A 16,800-nucleotide genomic window follows, 5' to 3' on the forward strand; every position below is an offset into this window, starting at 1 on the left:
CTTAACTTCCCTGTATCCAATATTTGCATATATATCAAAGTTTGATCTATAGTATCAGAAAAATAAAAACATAACTTTTAATTATCAAATGTTTACTTTTCATTCAATCAGCAGGAATGTCTCCATCCAGTGTAAAGGAGGCCGTGAATCACCTGTACCAATTCTGCTCGGCATGAACTAGGCGTGTCTACCTCTTCAAGTCTCAGGAGACAGGCTCCAGGGTTCTGGCTCAAGGTGACAGGAAGAACACACATCAACCTCCCAAGACCCCACCGTGATGACCAGAAAAAAATGCTAAGAAAAAGGACAACACAACAGCGCTGGAAAACTAGCAAAAATAGAAAAGCAGGAGGAAGGGAGGGCCAAGCACAGAACTTAACAGATCCAAAGGTTTCAGTCAATACTGAAGGACAGAGAGCAGACGGAAGTCATCACTGTACAGTTATTTACTGCCAACCCGCGACGGAGCAGGTGCTGCTCTGACACCGGCTATAGAGGGAGCAAGACAAAATCGGTAAGTCCCTCGTGCTCGCTGAGTTGGGTCAGGGGCACGGAGAAGGGAGCAAAGTCAATAACCAAAATCAACCCCGAGTATAAGCACACTATGCAGAGATTCCAAATGGGGGCCACGGTTGTCTTGACGGCTACTTTATATCGTATGGTCAGGGACAGCCTCCCAAAGAGCTGATACTGGAGCCAAGACGGAAGGGCAAGCAGCAGCCAGATTTGCAAAGATCAGGGGATGCACCTGGAGGCCCTGAGAGGACGTCAGCGGGGCCTAAAGGACAGAGGAAGCCTGAGTCTGACACACCAGCAGTGAGGGTCTTCCGTTCCCTGGGCTGACTTCAGAGCAGATGACACCAGGCTTCTGAGGACCCCGAGGCCATGAAAGGACTGGGCCAGATGAGCTGGGCCCTAAGAGGCTGAACTAATTCAGGGAACAAACTTCAGGCCCCCAACAAGGTGGCCCACGGACTCGCCCCAAGACTCGACTCTCCACCTGGGGGCTGACGGGTCCCAGAAGGTCGGCCAAAGACGCAGCAGCCTCTCAAACCTGCAGCCTGGCCTGAGAGGGAAAGTTCTAGGGGATGTCGGAGGGCTCAGAACACCCTCAGGTTGCATCAGCAGAGATGGCAACCCATGAACGTGGCACAGCAAACAAAGAGGAAGAGAAAGGGGCCCAGAACATCATGAGGACAAGGACCCCAGTGTGGGAGGAGACGCCAGCCGGGATGAGGAAAACCCACACCCACACTTCGTGCTACAGAAAACCTCGGTGAGAACGTGGCCATAAACACAGGGTGAAAAGAGGGCAAGGAGCTGAAGGAGAGGACAGGGAAGCCGCTGTGCCAACACCTGAGAAGGGCCCGTTTAAGGAAGACGGACAGAGAGGAAAAGAGAGTCAAGCTGTCCACGTGGAAAAGGTGGAAGATGAAACCAGGGCCGCGCTGAAGGCCCGACAGGGGACCTGCCCCTGAAGTCAAGGCAGAGCCCGGCCTGCGGTGGAAGGGCAGTTGCAGTCCAGGAAGGGCTGATGCAGGGCCCACGCTGCAGGAAGGACCAGGTGAGGACAAGAGGGAGGCGTGGCCAGGCGGGCATCCGGAAGAAACCACGACCCTGAAGCGGGATCAGTCTCGCCCCAGATCTCTGACAGCATTCGCAGCCAGAGACGTCGGGGAGCATGCCAAGGCCGTGAAGCGGGGGCCCCGTTCTCCAGGCACCCGGCGGGCTTCGGGGAACACGGAGCTCATGAGCCCTCCTGTACAAACTCGACTCTCACACGCAGCACAGATGGAACGCAGCAGGGCCGCGTGGACCCATGGAGCGGGCTGAGGGCTGCTGGGCCGGGCCAGTCAGAGTGGAGTGAAGGCCGTGCACAGAGCCCATCCCGCAGGGGGGCCGGGCAGCACGGCCCCCGGAGCCCTGCCGAAGATGTCCATCATAACGCGGAAAGCTGCCGGCGTCCCGGTGAGAGCCTGGCGCACAGCATGAAGTCTATGCACAGACAGAACCCAGACTAATCGACTGCAAACTGTAGTGTTCAGGGCCAAGGCAGGATGGCAGGATCCACTAGAAAACCCTGCGGGACCCTCAGCTGCTCTGGGCTTCAGTCTCCTCATGTGAAACATGAGGATGCTGATGGCGCCCCCTCACGCGGCACTGTAGGAGGATTTAATGAATACAGACAAAGTATTGAGAGTGGGGTCTAGCACTCAGTAAGAGCTCAACAAACGGTAGTGATCATAACTGCAGAACAAAATACAAATGCCTAACTCATGGTGGCAGACAAACAACATAATGCAAATCAGGAGCTGGGAGGCTACATAAAGGGTTGTCTTAGTCTGCTTGGGCTGCTGTAAAGGGATACCAGAGACTGGGCGCCTTAAACAACAGACATTTATGTCTCACAGTTCTGGAAGCTGGAAGTTCAAGATCCAGGAGCCAGCAAGGCCGGGTTATGGAGAGGGCCCTCTTCCTGGCTCGCAGACTGCCAACTTCTCAATGTGCCCTCACATGGTGGAGAGAGAACGAGTGAACTCTCTGGTCTTTCTCATAAGGGCACTAATCCCATGATGAGGCTCCACCCATGACCTCATCTAAACCCATCACCTCCCAAAGGCCGCACCTCCTAATGCCACCACACTGTGGCTTCAACCTATGATCTGAGCAGAGACAACTCAGTCTATAGCAAGGGCTAACATCGCTAACCTACGTGGTAGCAGACAACCTGAGGTGATTTCATTAAAACTTTAACTTTTCTCTGCACTTAGCCACATAAGGTTTTTAACCTTCTTTATATTCTTAGTCTCAGTAACATCTCTTAGAAACTATTATTTCTTTTTGAAGTTGAACATTACTTTCGCTTTCAAGCAAAATTAATAATTTAGTAAATCGTACTTAAGGAGAACATAAGTTGTAATAGAAGTATTTCTGTTGATCAATGCATGTGTCCATCCATACGGGGCTTAGAGAGATGTCTACAATGGCAGTCACCTAATGGGTCCGTGGTTATTTCTGGGTGGTGGGGTTGAGTGATTTTTAAAGCTTTCTGCTTTTTACCAAAAAATACACACAAATCTGTTTTATAAAAACAATACCATTATTTAAAAATCAGCATAAAGCACAGTCCAAATCAGTCTCTCATTTTAAAGCAACGAGCAAACAGAACCATAGAGGCACGGTGTCACGCACAGCCGTGCTGTCACCGGTTCGTAAAGGAGCCACTGGAGAGCCGCAGGGTGACAGACCAGGGCCTGCTGCTGGCTCTGCAGGAAGCTACTCAGATTCCTCTTGGGTCCATCTGCGGGGTGCCCGAGAGATGTACAGGGATGGGGCGGAGCTTCATGATGTCGCCTGCTACCCCTCCTGAGAAGCCAGTAGTCATTTCTCTTGACCTAGAGACTGGAACTCAACGTAAGCAAGTGTTTTCTTCCTATTGTTATTCCTCTTTGGACAATCCCCCCTTTGCACCGAGGGTCCAGCAGTTAAGAAGACGGGCTGTGCCATCAGACTGCCTGGGCTCCCATGCCAGCTCCGCACCTATGGGCAGTGTGAGCCTCACGCCCTCTCCTACACCACCCTCTCCTACACAGTAAGGAGACAAGAACCTCTCCCTCTCCTGCGAGGGGCGAGGGCTCAGTAGGGCCAGTGACGATTAAACACCATGACAAGTACTGAAGACCACTCCCCTGATGGGAGCAAAGGAAAAGCTGAAGCATCCAGCTGCTACGGAAGGCTCCGGAACACTGAGCCGTCTTCCCAGCCCAGCTCTTTACTTACTTCCTACGGGCTCACTCTGATCCTAAGAGGCCCTTTTTCCTCTTACCAATCTTGCAGGCTTCCCTTCATTCCAGGCCTTAGCCTGTGACAATTCTCACAGGTCCCCATTCTTTGGAATTTGGTCTCAGCTCTATACTCTTATTTCTATCCATCATATCGTACTTAGGTTTTGTTCGTCTGTCTCTTGTGAGGCAGTCTTCGAGAGAGACACCGGCTCTTTAGACAGACTCCTCACCCACGTTTTTACAGGAGCTAACTTGCAACAATACTTCAGAATTTCTCTGCATTTCACAAGCCACGCAAGGTACCCTCTTTTCTATTTCAGTCATCTCAGAGCTACACTTCAATTTTTTGATCTGTTTGCTTACGTTTAGAAAAGATGCCAGTAACCAAAATCCTCCTTACTGAGTGGCGCTAAGCACCCCCCCCCCCGCCAGTTCACCAAGTTCCTGCTTCTGGCTCTTTCTCTGGGGGCACCAACCCCTTCCTGGGAGGCAGCACTGAACACAGGGGCTTTCTTGTCAAGCAGGCCTGCGTTGAGGCGCCCGTTCTTTTATCTTCTAGGTGCACCCTGGGCGAGATGCTTATTCATCTGCCAAGACTTAAAACGAGTTACTGTCCGGGGGACTTGGGAGGAAGCAGGATCTGCAGCAAAGGCAGCGCCGGACACCAAGGAGGCCGTCGGCAAACGCTCGCCGGTCCTGTTTCTCGGCCTTTCCACTGTCTTCCAGAAAAACACAAGCCAAGGATTCATCAAATGCCTCGTTTTTCAGAAAGTGTAACTTCTAAGAATAACCCAGATGGCAGGAGCCCGGCTGCCTCCACCACGACTGCCCCCAGGCAGCTGCGGACGTCTGGGGGAAGCAGGAACTCCTGGTACTACAGCAGCAGGATGGGCTTCCGGTCCCCGGGGGGCCTCCCCCAGCGCTGCCCCACCCATCTCCCGCATCTCTGTCATTGGTCATCTGACCGGCAAAGTCCTTAAGGGAGGACCTGGGCCCCCTCCCCCAGTCTGCTCTCTCTAGGAAGGCAGAAAAGCAAATGGCCCTCAGCAGACACACGGAAGCCAGGTCTGCAGAGCAAGCTGCTAGTTTCCATCCCCGCGTCTTGGGGACGGCTCCTTCGTTTCAGGAACTTCGTTTAAGAACTGTTTGCAGCCGCCCAATGTCAGAGCTACACTGACATCTCCACATGCAGGACCTTTGGCCAGATCACATTAGCCTGTCTAGGCTTTGCTTTTCTGTCTCCAAAGCAAGAGAAAAACTACCCGTTTCATGGGCCTGCTCTGAGAACCAGGGAGGAACCTCGTGCAGAGAGCCGACCCCATCCATGCTGGAGTCCCTGTGCTCTGCTGCTGCTGCCCAAGGACACTGCCCGGTGGGAAGAGGCTGGATTATGTCATTAGCCCGTGTGCAGAGGTGCAGAGAACCACCACCTGCCTGCTGGACCAGACACCCCGAGCCGTAGGAACCCATTTTATGCTTCATGTGTTACTGAAACAGCAGCCCTCTGAAAAGGATTTATACTAGAAACGCAGAAACACACTTTCTGGAGCTTTCAAGTGGCAACTTGCTGAGTAGAGCAGCTTTTGCTGCTGTTTGAGTTTGGATTTATTCAGGCAGCAGTTACTGAATCAAGTAAGGAACCTGTGTTCCAAGTAAGGAATCTAAAGTTACTGCAGTTCGGTGCTGTCCAAACATAAGACCATTCAAATTTCAACTAAAATTAAAAACAGTTAAAATCCAGCTCCTCAATCCCATCAGTCACATTTCAAGTGCTCAGTGGCCACACGGGGCCGGTGACTACTATACGGGGCAGCACAGAATTAGAGCCCCCCATCCTCACAGCGTGTTCCACAGAGGGTGCTGCTGTTCTAGTTCTGACCTTCCCAGGCCCTCACTTTTGCTTCCTGCACTATTATACACAGAACGTGTGCTAAAAGCTGCAAGAGCTCAGAGAAATAGCATAACATCCACTTCACTCCTTCCACTCTGCAGAGAACAAGACCAAAATCCCAAACAACTCTAAGCAAGTTACACAGGGCAGCACACACATACCTGATAAATACATCAGGAAAACCCTGAAAGCTCTGGGAAGACAAGATTCTTACTTAAAAACCCAGAGGACACATGACTCAGGCATTGTTTAAATTTTTAAAAATAGAAAAGTTTCCCTTGGCTCAAAAGGAGAAAGCATTTCCACGCATCAGGTGGGTCTGTCTCCAGCTGTGCCCGCTGCCTGCCCTGAAGACACCGACTGCAAGTCTTCAGCAGTCTCTCCAAGAGAAAAGTTTTGGCCTGAGAGGGAAAGTTGTCTGTATCCGGTTGGCAACAAGAAGTTTGGTTTCCATTTCTTTAGAGAAGAGAGGAGAAAAGCAAAGGAGCAGCCCTAATTCCCCCACGTGACCACTCACACAAAGGAGCCCACGTCTCCTTTCTCTAATAAGCCCTGCGAGGGCAACGGGGCAGGCCCTGCTCCACGGGTGGGACGCTGAGGCTCAGAAGTCAGAACCCTCGATGAAGCCAGCCACGTCCAGACCCGGGAGCCAGGCTACCCGAGATGCAGGCTAGCCGGCAAGCTCAAGGCCTCGCACATGCTTCCCGATGCTAAAGGGATGGAAGAAAAGAAAACACACAAGTAGTTCGATTTTTCATTTCCCTTTAACTACCAGCATTCTAGCCATTCCTTCAGATTCCCAGGATTCCAGAAACGTTAAGATCACCTGAAATCTCTTTCAAACATGAAAAGATATAAACGACCTACATCCACATGTTATCACTCAGGAAATTAACTCTGATCTCAAACCACAGAGAGCTTAAATGATTGTTCGGAGCAGCTGATCTGGGAATTAAAACTGAGCACGAACCCACAATAAAAAGGCACGGGGCTGATCAGCAAAGCCACTCCCCACCAGGGGGAGCCTCAGAGCCCTCCGTCAAGTCCACCCTGTCAGTGCAGAGAAGGACAAAGTTCCGCGCCGCCTCTCAGGCCAGGGCGGGGCCCAGCCTCCGTCCCCTCCCACCAGCAAAGGGAACACAGGCCTCAGAAGGAAGCCCAGGCCACGTGCGTGCGAACAGGTGACAGGACGCTCACCAGGTACCAAGTTTTCTAACTTTTCATGTCAGGTATTAATTTTATAGTAAGAAAAAGACCCGTTGGAACTGAATGGAGATGCCTTTCTAACAGAGACTAGAATTTCTGTTGAATGTTTTGTTTCTACATCCTGTCACAAGGCATAAAGCTGATTTAACCACGCTCTTCAGGCAGATACACTGCGAGAGATTTTACTTCACTCTGCATTTAAATAACTTCAGAGTTGGCAATCAAGTCTGCAGAAATTCTAAGACAAACAGCAAACGTTATTTTTAGCATTTGGTTTATTTAACTCTGCAGACTGGCCGCACCTCACCTGCCCCTCTAAGCTGCCAGTCTTTCTCTCTTCCTTCCTTCCTTTCACTCACTCACTCACCAGACACTCACTCAGCAGCGGCTTGGTGCATGCTTGGCACTGGGAATGCAGGCTAGGACGCAGCCCATCTTCCCCCGAAGAGACCCAGGGGAGCAGGGGTCAGCTTTTAAAAGGAGTAGTGACTCCACAGGAAAGGACAGAGCTCTGAGGCGGGGCTTCTGGGCAGGACACCACCCCCACTAACCTGCGCTGCAGGACAAGGGGTGCAGGGTCTTCTGCAAAGCAAGGATGGCCTGCGGGGATCCAGGTACTGACTACGGAGGCGACGTGGGTGAGTCACCGACCTCCCTCCCCCAGCACAGGAGCGGCACCTTTCCTAAGCTGACCGGTGCAGGACAGCTCACAAACGGGACTTTTCGATCACTGTAATTTCCCTATGTTCATCCCCATGGCTTTCACATAACCTCTTCTCAGGTGACATATTTTAAGAACAGTCCACGTGAGAAAGGCACAGAAAGGCACTCACAGCTATGATCACTCTGGCTGTCCCTGAGTTCAGGGGTGACAACCAAGCCAGAGGACAGACAATCTGCAAGAGTCATCGTGATGGGCTGGAGTCCAGTCAAAGGAGAGAAGTGTTGGAAAAGAAAAACACAACCTGCGTTCCCACAGCATAGAAGTCTACGTACGAGAGAACACCTGCACGTGCAGCAGGCAGCCCCCAGAAGATTCTGTACCCTGACCCCCGGCACCTGCGGCCGTGATGAAATTGTCACTGCTCCTGTGATTATGCTGTATGATTACGTGCCCTAAACAGAGACAGTCACCTGGGTGGACCTGACCCAACTCCATGAGCCCTTAATGCAGGAGGCTTCCTTCAGCTGGCAGAGCCATCTAGAGATCCAAAGCCCTGTGGTGGGTTTGAAGATGGAAGGGCCTCGAGCCAAAGGATGCAGGTGGCTTAAAGGAGCTGAGAGAGGCCCCAGAGGGCAGCCAGCAAGAAATCAGGGACCTCAGTCCTATAACTGCAAGGAATGGAATCATGCCAATAACAGGAGTGAGCTCGCAGGAGGACCCTGAGCCCCAGCAGAGAACACAGTGGGCAGCCCTGAGACTTCAGCCAGCGGAGCGCCTGCGCAGAGAACCCAGCCCCCAGCGCCAACCTCTGACCCACAGGACCTGCGACACATCAGTGAGTGCTGTTGTAAAGCCACTGAGCCTGTGGACATTTGTTACACAGCGGCAGCAAACCAGTGCAGCATGAAAATCCTAGCATAAGACATTTCATTTTTAGCGCAAATCCCAAGCCGTTGGGGAGAGGCACCTGTGAGCACCTCACTGGGAGGCTCGTTCATACTGGGGGCAGATGTCTGGGGCACCTGTCTCGATTACCGAGACCACCCACCTGCCCTTCCTCGGGTGCCACACCCACTCAGCAGCCTTCTGAGAGAAGAAATCCCTGACAAGCTGACCAGAGTCTTCTAGGCAGGCCTCTGCACAGCTGTGCTGGCCAGTGGCAATTTCCAGGTGACGCCGTGGCTTATGACAACCTCCTATGACTCCAGTGAGAGATACAGTCACCCCTCCCCGGTGAGCCTGCCTTCTGGCTGTACCATCAAAATCAAGTTCCTGAATCTGAACATCATAGGTGTTTGTTTGTTTACTAGAACCCTCTTCTACTTCACAACCAAAAACCCACATCTTAAACCATGATGACCTAACCACGGCACACAAAGCCTTATTTTCCAAGGATGACTGCTATCTCCCCTTCTATTTACATGAATCCATTTAAAATGGGGGCCAACATTTCATATTAAACAGCGACCAAAAGAAGGTCTGAGACTTTACTTTGGAAAACAGATCTTAAATTCTGAACAACTTGTTTACTTTAAAACACTTAAAAATACGTTTAGGAGCAATTAAGTCACAACCACGTGTCACATCTAAGCGGCTGCAATGGCACTGCCCTGGCACTGCTTTTCCATCCAGAGCTCACAGCAGCAGGACGTCCGCTTTATCCCACCCTGACCTCCACAGCAGGAGCAGCCGGGAGGCCATTTTTTACAAGATCATTCGAGGGCCCACTTTTCAGAGGACTCCTAATATCCTGACCCTCCACTTCCAGAGCTCCGTCCCGCTCCTCCCCCTCCCCCTCCCTCTCCCCCTCCTCGGCAGCCCCGTCTCCCAGCGAGCGTCAGCTATGCTAGCTTTGCCCGTCCTCCTTTACCAGCGCCCAGGCATCACTTTCCCCCACTGTCACAGCCACCATCTTGTGCTGGATTTTCAATTTCACTTTGCAGAGAGACTGGCCGTGGCGCAAGGGGCAGGGACAAGGATGCAACTTCCACGCAGGGAGGAGTGTCCGAGGGGGAGCTAATTTCACAAACGGTCAGTGCAGCAGCAAACGCGTGCCCAGCGCATCACCCTTGGGGCCTCCAAGGATGAACACTCAGAAAACAAGGCCCACGTGTGCCACCATCGCGCAATAACCATTCCTGCGCATCCCCGGACGTTTACAGGAAGAGATGAGAAGGAGACCAAGGCAACAAGAGTGGCGACAGCCATGGTCCGTGGCGGGGCCTGCTGGACCTTCACCTGTGCCCTCCCACTGGTCCCCTAAGGACGAGCCGTGGGAGGCTATTCGTTGGACGGCCGGTAGTGCCACGTCAGGCTGGAGGCACAGAGGGAGAGGAGGGATCCTGAATCTTCTCCAGGCACTGACTCGGGAGAAAGGAGAAAAGAGAACACGCGTGGAGTTAGGAAGAACCCAGGCTGGGGCCCAGCGGGGCACACGGGCCTCTCCTCTGAAACGACATCTGTCGGCTTCTCACAAACTTCAGGCTAAGTGAATTTTCTCTGAGGGAACAGAAGATGTTAAAAAAAATGAAATACTGTCAGGGGACCTGCAGGGAGGGTGCTGCGTGTGGCCCTGCACACCGCGGGCAGGCCTGAGAGGACAAACGCTGAACACAAGCCAGGACAGGGCCCGGACTGCAGGCATCCGCCAGGGCGCTGGGTTCTCTCCCATTTCAGGACCTCCCTCCCGGGGGCCTACAGGGCACCAGGAAGGGTGCGGCAGAGTATCTGAGGTCCACTCTCCCACTCTCACTTATGCAGGACTTCTCTTTACCTTTGAACTGGGAAGGTTTCTGAAGCTGTTGAGACTGTGACCAGGCAAGGTCACAAAGTACTGCTGGGTCAGGAGACAAGGGCCGGAGAGAGTGGCGGCAGCCAGAGGCCAGGACACGTGCTCAGGGTCAGTCTCAAGACGGAGAGCTCAACCAAGGAAACTGACTAAGAACTAGAACCAGCGGCAGCTCCAAGACAAGAATGTGACCTTCTCTGCTCTGAAGGTTCTCACACTAATTCCTGCCCATTTTCACCTGCTTTTTCTTGGTCTTACTCAGGATGCAAATAGGTTGGTCACCTTACAAGGCGGCCGCCAGGCAAAGTTCCCAAGGGCAGAAACCTCCCCAAGAAAGAAGGGATGGAGCCAGCTGCTACATGGGCTACCAGGCAAAGGCCCAGTGGGGTTCAGCTGGCGCTACTCACACTCCCCACCACCAGCAACTGCTTACCCTTTCTTGAGGACTGCAGACACTGTCTTTCCAGAAATGCTGTCCTGAGACTAGATGGGCTGAGCAACTTCTCATCAACAAGATTCTTTTCTGCTGGCCGGCCGAGGCGATCTCTCATCTCAGTTCTTTCCCTTTCTAAGCCACAAGTGAGAGCCCTTCTGGTAGCCTTCCTCATCACTCTGGGTAAGCTGGTAGCCTGGAGCAAGTTCCAGACACAGCTACCTCTCTATACCAAAAAGTTAGCTGGAGAAGCCCAGCGGGCATGGGAATGTCTGCTCCGGAGCACCCTTCCTCCGCTCCGCCCTTCTAGATGGGCAGTCCGCTAGGACTCAGAGCGGCGAACCAAGCGTAAGGTACTCACCCTTCCAGGCACGTGACAGGCAGGCCTAGCAGGCTACTCCTCTAGGTAGGGAAAGCAGAGAATGGACAGGCCCAGGGCCACCCACAGAGGTGGGCAAGGAAGGGCGGCCAACAGGCGGCCCGCCTGTTTAGGTGGCCCGAAACACAGAACTCCCGGCCACTTCGGAGCCCACTCTTCAGCCCTACGCGACTTGGAGCCGACTTCTAACAGGCTGATGGGGGTAGAGGCGGGAGACCCTGACAGAGAGGGAGTGGAGACCCCAGGCAGGGCCCAGAGGGGCAGCACCCGGGAAGCAGACCGGGTATCAGGCTTTGCCTCTAACCTAAGGGGGGCGAGGGAGGTGCCCGGGGGTGGGACCTGACCCAAGCTGCTGCCAGAGGAGAGAAGCCCACTGGCCGCGCCGGGAATGGTCCAAGGGGGGCAGGAAGGCGTGATGACCACCTTGGGGTTCGTGAGCGACCTCACTAGAGACGACAACAGGCCACGTGATGGTGAGGAGGACAGGCAGAGAGAGACTGGACAGGCAGGGCTCACGGGCCCTAGGCGCGGGCAACCCGGACTCAGGTTTCCAAGTCAGGGTCCTGAGGCTGTGTCTCCCATGCCGACCCCTCCCCCAGATCCCAGGGCAGCACCTGGAAGGTAGTAGGCTCATTTGCTAAGGAAAGCGATAGCAACCTATGTACTGAGGCGTACTAGAAACGACGGGTGAGGAAACAGCTTCCAGAGCCTGAGCAGTTTGCACAAGGGCATCACACTGGCACTGCTACCAGATCATGAGAGGAAGAAGCAGGGCTCCAGACGGTCTGGGCCCAAAAATGCTCTACAAGCAAAGACCATGCGCCTTCTGTTTCCCAAGTGCTAAAACACAGTCAATTCCAGTTACAAGACAGGCTGGAAACCTACAGGTCCCCCAAAGAACTCTTACGTTTAACGCCGTACATCAAGAAACTGTGTCCGGGACTTCCCTGGTGGCGCAGTGGTTGAGAGTCCGCCTGCCAATGCAGGGGACACGGGTTCGAGCCCTGGTTGGGGAAGATCCCACATGCCACGGAGCAACTAAGCCCGTGCGCCACCAACTACTGAGCCTGCGCTCTAGAGCCCGCGAGCCACAACTACTGAGTCCGCGTGCTGCAACTACTGAAGCCCGCGCGCCTAGAGCCCGTGCTCCGCAACAAGAGAAGTCACCGCAATGAGAAGCCGCGCACCGCAACGAAGAGTAGCCCCCGCTCGCCGCAACTAGAGAAAGCCCATGCGCAGCAACGAAGACCCAACACAGCCCAAAAAAATAAATGAAAGAAAGAAAGGAAGAAACTGTGTCCCCACCACCTCTTCTTAGAAAGTTCTACAAGTAAGAACTGGAGAAAGAGAAGGAAGAGGAGTCTGGGCTCTTCCCTGGGGCTGAGTGCATGCTCAAGGCTTCAAGGAATTTAAGAAAGTGATGCTTCCAACCCACACCAGGTGAAACGAGTTGCAGAACGCAGCTATTACTGTGTATCATACACTCTCTAAAGTAGAATCAACTTAAGTGTTTTACAACACACTTCAAAGCAGAATAAACAGACCCATGAAAAGAAAAAGTTACTTGAAGAGACAATTTCAATACCTAGCAATTGAGGAAATTTCTAAGCCTCTAATGTTTTCCAACCCTAACACCCAAGAAAATCATTAGGTGCCCTTTAAGTCAGCATGAGATTGTACAAGGAGGGTGCTCAGAAAAGCACAGGAAGCTAAGAGGGCTGGGTAAGTAGCACTCACACCTGAGCAGCGTCACCTGGGACTGCTCCAACACAACACACACACACACACCTTTTTCACCACTCCTTGCGTCTGTAATTGCACTAACCCTAAAAGGAACTTCTAATCCCCTTTAGGCTGATGTGGAAATACGTAAAGCAGAGGTGACGCCTTCCAGAGAAAAAGTATTTGCTACAAACGTTTTTTTACTTTCTTTGAATGCTACTAACTTGTTTAAAAAAAAAACTGCAGATGATGCTATTTGTCACTTTCGGCACAAAATTAAACCGTAACATTGAAACCCCCTCCCGAAAATGTCATTTCTAAATTCGGTGTTGGTTAAATTGTATCGTTACAAAATATCTAATCCTCTTTCAAATGAATTTCCGCGGAGAAATAAAGTTAACATTTAACCAATATTTACCTTCCACTTAATTCAAATTCCTGGCAATACTATAATTCTCTGCAAGGTAACAAACTCCACACCTATCTGCACCCCACTTTGACAAAAGGTCCCTAACCTGTCGGGGTGGGGTGGGAGGAGATGGAGAGACAGTTAGGCGACCTCCTTTCCAGTTTCGCCAGGGAGAAAAGGAAAACATCTGCACAAATCGGACTCAAGGGTCCCTCTCCTACATTGTTAGTGCAAGAATCCGGACATTTCACTCGTTTGCTAAGACGAGTTTAAAATGAAAATAACAACCTCCCAGGGAGTCGGATGTTAGCCTCCAACATCCACCCTCGGGAGCCCGGATGGGGACCTCCGAGCTCCCGCGGCGCTGCCCGGGGAGCCCCGCGGCGGGGTGGCATGCCCGGCCGGGCCGGGATCCCCACGGGCGGGCGCCGCCACCCCGCCCCCCTCCCCGGTCCCCGCGCCGCACCGCGCCGCGCGCACTCACCCTTGGATACCCGGGCTGTACGCGCGGCTCTTCCACGGCGTGCCGGGCCGCGGCGCCTGGGGCCCGGGGCCGCCCCCTCCGCTCAGCGCGGCCGCGCGGCTGCCGGACAGCAGGTAGTTGAGGCCGTACGTGCTGGCCTTGTTCTCGCGTTTCCGGCGGCTCGGGTGGAACTGGTGCTGCGGCGGGGAGCCGGCGGGCGCGGGGCCGCGCGGCCCGGGGTGCCCGTTGGCTGCGCCGGGGCCGCTCGAAGGACCGTCGGCGAAGTGGAAGAAGGCGCCGCCGCGGCCTCCTCCCGCCCGGCCGAGCGAGGCGCTGCTGGAGGACGACGAGGAGCAGCCGGGGCTCTCCGTGCCCGACTCGGCGTTGGACGAGGACGACGACGACGACGACGACAGAGACGGCGACTTGTGCAGGCGCCGGGCGCCCTCAGCCGCGGGCCCGAGCGCCGTCAGCAGCGCGGGGGGCAGCGCGGCGGGGCCAGGCGCGGGCGGCGGGGGCGACGCGGCGGACAGCGCGGGCCCAGACAGGCCGCCGCCGCCCAGCCCGGCCGTTCCCGCCGCGGCTGCCGTGTCCAGTGCGGGCGAGTTGAGACAGAAGTAGGACGCGAAGCCCGAGCCGCCGCGGCCCACGCCCTGCGAGGTCTCCCAGATCTGCATCCACAGGGCATTGGCCGGCCCCTTCTGCTCGGGCTGGATCCAGGCCACGCGCGGATCCATCCACACGCCGCCCCGCGGGCCCGCGCGCCCGTCCGCCCCGGCCCCGCCCCCGCCGCGCCCCGAGCCCCGGCCGCGCCGCGCACGGACGGACGGACGGGCCGCGCGCGGCCGGGCGGACGGCCGGGCGGGCGGGCCTGCGCCGCGGCTCACGCCGGCTCGCGGCGGCGGCTCCCGTCGGGGTCCCGGCTCGCGGCGGCCTGGAGGGGCCCGGGCAGGCCGCGGCGGGCTGCTCAGGCCTGTCGGGCTCCCTTCACGCGGCGCAGGGCGGGTGCGGGGGCCGCGGCGGCGGCGGCGTTCCACTCGGGCCGGCGGGAGAGGCCATCGGAGGGGGCGGGCGGCAGGGCCGAGGGGGCGGGCCCAGGCGCCGCGCAGCCCGGGACCCGCGGGAGGGCCGCCACCGTGCGCCCGGCCCTCGATCACGCTTGCGCCGCTCGCTCAGCGCTCCTGCAGCGGCGGCGGCGGCGGCGAAAAGACACTCTCGGCGGCGACAGGGCGCGGGGGAAGGAGGGGGCGCCGCCGCCTCCGCTCCAATGAGGGGCGGGGAGGGAGCGGGGCGGGGGCGGGGGCGGGCGGGGAGGAAGCGCGGCCGCCCTTGCCGGGGCCGGGAATCCAGTGCGCACGCGCGGCCGATTTCAAATCCTCACTAGACACCGCCGCCTTGGTTACCGCGCCTGCGTACTGGGGTTCTCCTCGGCGAGGGCCGGCCGGGGGGCGGGGGGGCACCGCGACGGAAGGATACGCGACAGGGAGGGGCTGGAGGGGGCGGCGACGGCGGCGGTTTCGTGGGCCTTTCTAGACCAAACTGGGCTGCGGTGGGGCACGGAGAAGCCACGAGGCGACGCGCCACCCTGCCGACAGCCCCACCTCCCTCCGCCGCGCAAGGCTGAGGCGTGGAGACATGCGCGCTGGCCCTGGGGTACCGGCAGCCGCCTAGCCGCGCCGCGCGTGCGCAGGAACGCGAGGCCGGCGCTGCCGGTGAATGTTTCCGCACCACCGTGCGGGGTCCTCGCCCTCCGCCGGCCGACCCTCCAGACCTGCGTAGGGAACTGACAGGCCCCACTGCGGTCCCGTCGCTGCTCCAGGGAAAGGACAGAGATGCCCCAAGCCCCCTCCCGTCCATCAGGGTCCTGCGTGCCGCCGGTCACACTGCGGTCCCTCGTGTCGGCGCCCTTACAAGTGCTCGCCGGCGTCCTCCCGGAAGAGCAGGTCTCACACCCTGCGCCCGGCCGGCACTGGCCCCTGAGCGGCTGCCAGGAGCGGGGCCCAGGGGTGCCCTGGCAGAACCCTAATCTGCCGGTTTCCTCACAGGCTATTTTAGTTTCATTTAAAAATGACTTTCTATGCAGAAACGGGTGTTAAAACGTTCAGCTTAGCTCACTGGAGCGATTTCCCGAGGCAAGCTTGGCAGTGCTGTCCATCAGAGAAACAGACCGTGTACGTGGGTGTCGGGCGCGTGGCCTCGGCTGTTTGAGCTGGCACAAGGTTCGCAGGATGCATTGGAGAATTGCCCAGCTGTCTGCTCTTTGAGTTCCCCGTGTCCAGAGGATGCTCTGAGCCGGGTCTGACAATAGTATTGTTTGGAATGCAAAGCTAACCACGCAGTCTGTGAGATCCAAAGCAAGCCTGCCGGTGCCATGGGAGCCCAGACTGCCTGCCGGGCCCCGCGGACACACACACACGTCCTGGCCTGAGTCCGGGGAATGCGTTCCCGGGCCAGGCGACTTCACGGCACCGAGCCAGGGCCCTGAGGCTGTGTGCCTCACTCCCACAGCGCCTGGGCACCATTCCTGTTAAATGTGTGGGAACAAGGCGTATTTCAAATGGTCTGTTCCTCGTCTGTGTCAGAGATGAGTAGACGTTACTAAGTGCTTGACGTCTCAAACCTTGTACCGACATGAAAAGTCCGTGTATTGCATACTAAGGTTTTTTGCCAGATGATGTTACTTGATAAAAGTGGCTATTTCGGTTCAGACGTTTTCCAGTACCTGTGTATTGTACATGTGGAAATTATGATCAAGTATTAGAACATGTCCAGTTAAATAAACTGCAGAAAATCGCACACAAGCAAGTCAGTTGCTATTCTGGAACTCCTTGCTTCCAGTGACTCAGGCCAAAATTCTTGGAGTCATCCCAGCCTCCTCTCTCTCCATAACCAATACACCCTCTTGGCTTCACCTTCGGAAACAGCCAAAGCCCTACAGCTACCCTCAGTCCACCCTACCCCCTACCTACACCCCCCCTTCAAGCCACCAATATTTTTAGCCTATTTTAAACAGTGCCTTCTAGCTGGTTTCCCCCATTCCATTCTTACCCCTTTGGCATT

The 16,800-nt window shown here is 55.6% G+C and overlaps 1 protein-coding gene across 2 annotated transcripts in view; it reads right to left on the reverse strand.

The window, feature by feature from the left end:
- TENT4A (terminal nucleotidyltransferase 4A) overlaps positions 1-14,523 on the reverse strand; it is a 43,801-nt gene extending 29,278 nt beyond the window's left edge. For both annotated transcript variants that reach the window (XM_082622841.1, XM_082622840.1), the window contains exon 1: positions 13,762-14,523. In XM_082622841.1, the coding sequence (XP_082478967.1) occupies positions 13,762-14,477 (716 nt within the window). In that variant the 5' untranslated portion in view covers positions 14,478-14,523. The remainder of the gene's footprint in view (positions 1-13,761) is intronic.
- Between the last annotated feature and the right edge of the window lie 2,277 nt (positions 14,524-16,800).

Source organism: Mesoplodon mirus (genome assembly GCF_964341445.2).
Source record: "Mesoplodon mirus genome assembly, chromosome: 5".
Taxonomy (NCBI): Eukaryota; Metazoa; Chordata; class Mammalia; order Artiodactyla; family Ziphiidae; genus Mesoplodon; species Mesoplodon mirus.